The 2,500-nt window shown below is 46.3% G+C and overlaps 1 protein-coding gene across 7 annotated transcripts in view; it reads left to right on the top strand.

The window, feature by feature from the left end:
• The window catches only part of CADPS (calcium dependent secretion activator), a 176,209-nt gene that overhangs the window by 109,285 nt on the left and 64,424 nt on the right, over positions 1-2,500 (top strand). For 2 of the 7 annotated variants that reach the window (XM_029084773.1, XM_029084771.1), the window contains exon 16: positions 2,000-2,019. The exons of the other annotated variants lie outside the window; for them this stretch is intronic. In XM_029084773.1, the coding sequence (XP_028940606.1) occupies positions 2,000-2,019 (20 nt within the window). The remainder of the gene's footprint in view (positions 1-1,999; positions 2,020-2,500) is intronic. 7 annotated transcript variants of the gene reach the window in all.

Here is a 2,500-nt window from a genome sequence, read left to right as displayed (position 1 = left end):
AGGATCAGGTTGATTTCAGCTGTGTTTGCAAAGGAAATTGTTTTTAAAAAGCAGAACAAGAGGCTGGGCCACGTTCTGCCCTGGCTTCCCCAGACCTCCGCAGCTCAAATTTGGCCCATGATCTAGAGCTATTGCCTGACAATAAAATTAATTTTGAATAGCAATAAGTATTTAGAAAATGGAGAGTAAATTTTCCTTACGGCTATAAGAGGTGCAAATAATCAAATGGCAAATAGAACAATCCCAGCTATTACCATTAACTACGGCAGTTTGAAATGTGCACAGGCATTAAGCCCAATAAATACATTAAGCCCAATAAATGCACTGAGCATCCTGCTCACTGGCAATGACTCATCACGTGCTTACAGTTTAGAAATTCAGAAGGACATTTCTGTGTATTTCTGTGTATGGCCCAGCTCATTTAAAAATAAAACTACTTCTTCTCGATGCTTGGAGCGAGTGAAAGGACGCAGGGAGTTGTGAGTCTGCTGCTTCAATAAATCTCCTGTTCTCTTAAATGAAAAATTTTCAGGCAAGGTCAGCAGGACTCAACTTGAAACCAGTTCCTCAGCTTAAGTGGAGTCAAAAGTGACTGAGTTTTGGCCTGACTTTTTATCTATTTTGCCAGAAGCAAGAATAAAAATAAGATACTGAAAACAACTTCTAAAACACACAAATGTCACCCTTTTATGTCCTTTCTCCTGAAAAGTGTGTAGTCTCTTGCCTTGCTTTAAAAATATTGATTTGAAATGGAACATTAAACAGAACACTACACTAAAACAATTAAAGATGAATGACTTGCTTTAATTATTAATCAGACAAAAATACTGACACTCGGCTTAATAAGTGCAACCTTTTAATAAGTGTTCATCTGCTTATTTATATGTCAGGAATGCATCATTCCTTTAGAAAAGGATAACTGCTCCCTCCCTTAAGGACAGGATTTGTGACATGTGCTGCATGCAGTGTGTTGGAATGCCGTGGGACTGAGGGGTCCCATGAACACAAGTGCCACTTTGCACTGTGGGAGATGGGTACAGGGAGCTTTAGAGGTGGTGCCAGCCAAGGGGATAGTTGTCAGTTTGACAATTCATAGAATCACAGGATCATAGAATCACCTGGTTGGAAAAGACCTTTGAGATCATCAAGTCCAACCGTACCTGTACACTACTAAACCATATCTCCAAGTACCCCATCTAGCTGTCTTTTAAACACCTCCAGGGATGGTGACTCAACCACCTCCCTGGGCAGCCCATTCCAGTGCCTGGGAACCCTTTCAGTGAAGAAGTATTTCCTGACATCCAGTCTGTACCTCCCTTGGCACAACTTGAGGCCATTGACTCTTGTTCAATGGCCTTGTTCAAAAACACACACCTGTCTCGCTACATCCTTCTTTCAGGTAGTTGTAGGGAGTGATAAGGTCTCCCCTCAGCCTCCTTTTCTCCAGACTAAACAACCCCATTTCCCTCAGCTGCTCCTCATCAGACTTGTTCTCCAACCTCTTCATCAGCTTTGTTGCCCTTCTCTGGACACGCTCCAGTGCCTCAATGTTCTTCTTGTAGTCAGAGGCCTAAAACTGGGCACAATATTCAAGGTGTGGCCTCACCAAAGCTGAGTACAGAGGACAAATGACTTCCCTGTTCCTGCTGGCCCCTCTCTTTCTGACACAGGCCAGGATGCTGTTGGACTTCTTGGCCACCTGTGCACACTGCTGGCCCGGCCATCTAGCCAGTTTTTAACCCAGCAGAGAGGATGCCTGTCCAGGCCATTGGCAGCCAGTTTCTCAAGCAGAATGCTATGGCAAATGGTGTCAAAGGCTTTACTGAATTCCACGTACACCACATCCACAGCCTTTCCCTCATCCACTACGCAGGTAACCTTGTCATGGAAGGAGATCAGGTTTAGTATAAGACTCTCAGTTTTTTTTAGTTTTCAGACCGAGTATTTCTCATATTGTGATTTGATTTTGGTCTCTGTAAAGCGAGACTTCTTGTGGCAGTGCTGAGTTGATGCATAGAGGTGAGAAGTGAAGGAGATGTGGGGATGGAGGCACATTCGCTGGTGCCGGGGCAGTAGAGCAGTCAGGCATGGACTGCGAGCAGAAACTAACTGGGGAGCAGATGGACCCACTGAAGTCCTATTACTCTGTCACCAAGGGAAATCGGCTCCTCTTGGGCTATCTAAAAATACCAGGTTTTTGCTTGTCCCACAGTCTGCCCAGCACCTATCCAGAGAAGCAGGGCTCCAAAGGCACAGCATCTCACCACCCTGCACTGCTGCCATGCACCATCCTCCCCAGGTCTGTCCCTCCCAGCCGGGCTGACAGAGAAGCCTGACTTCCCCCAAAAACTCACCCAATGGTGGTGTCAGGGTGGGTGCAAAGCCCAAACCTGGTCAGCATGGGGGCCCTGGAGTGGTGAGAGGCAACCTGAGCAGAGGCAGACTTCTCTCAGGTGCCTGCATCAGGCTGGGGACCCAGGGGCACCTGCAGGAGAGGGAC

This window comes from Antrostomus carolinensis, unplaced genomic scaffold (genome assembly GCF_000700745.2).
Source record: "Antrostomus carolinensis isolate BGI_N321 unplaced genomic scaffold, ASM70074v2 scaffold5394, whole genome shotgun sequence".
NCBI lineage: Eukaryota > Metazoa > Chordata > Aves > Caprimulgiformes > Caprimulgidae > Antrostomus > Antrostomus carolinensis.
The sequence above is the reverse complement of the archived record's forward strand: the minus strand, read 5'-3'. Positions and strand labels throughout refer to the sequence as shown.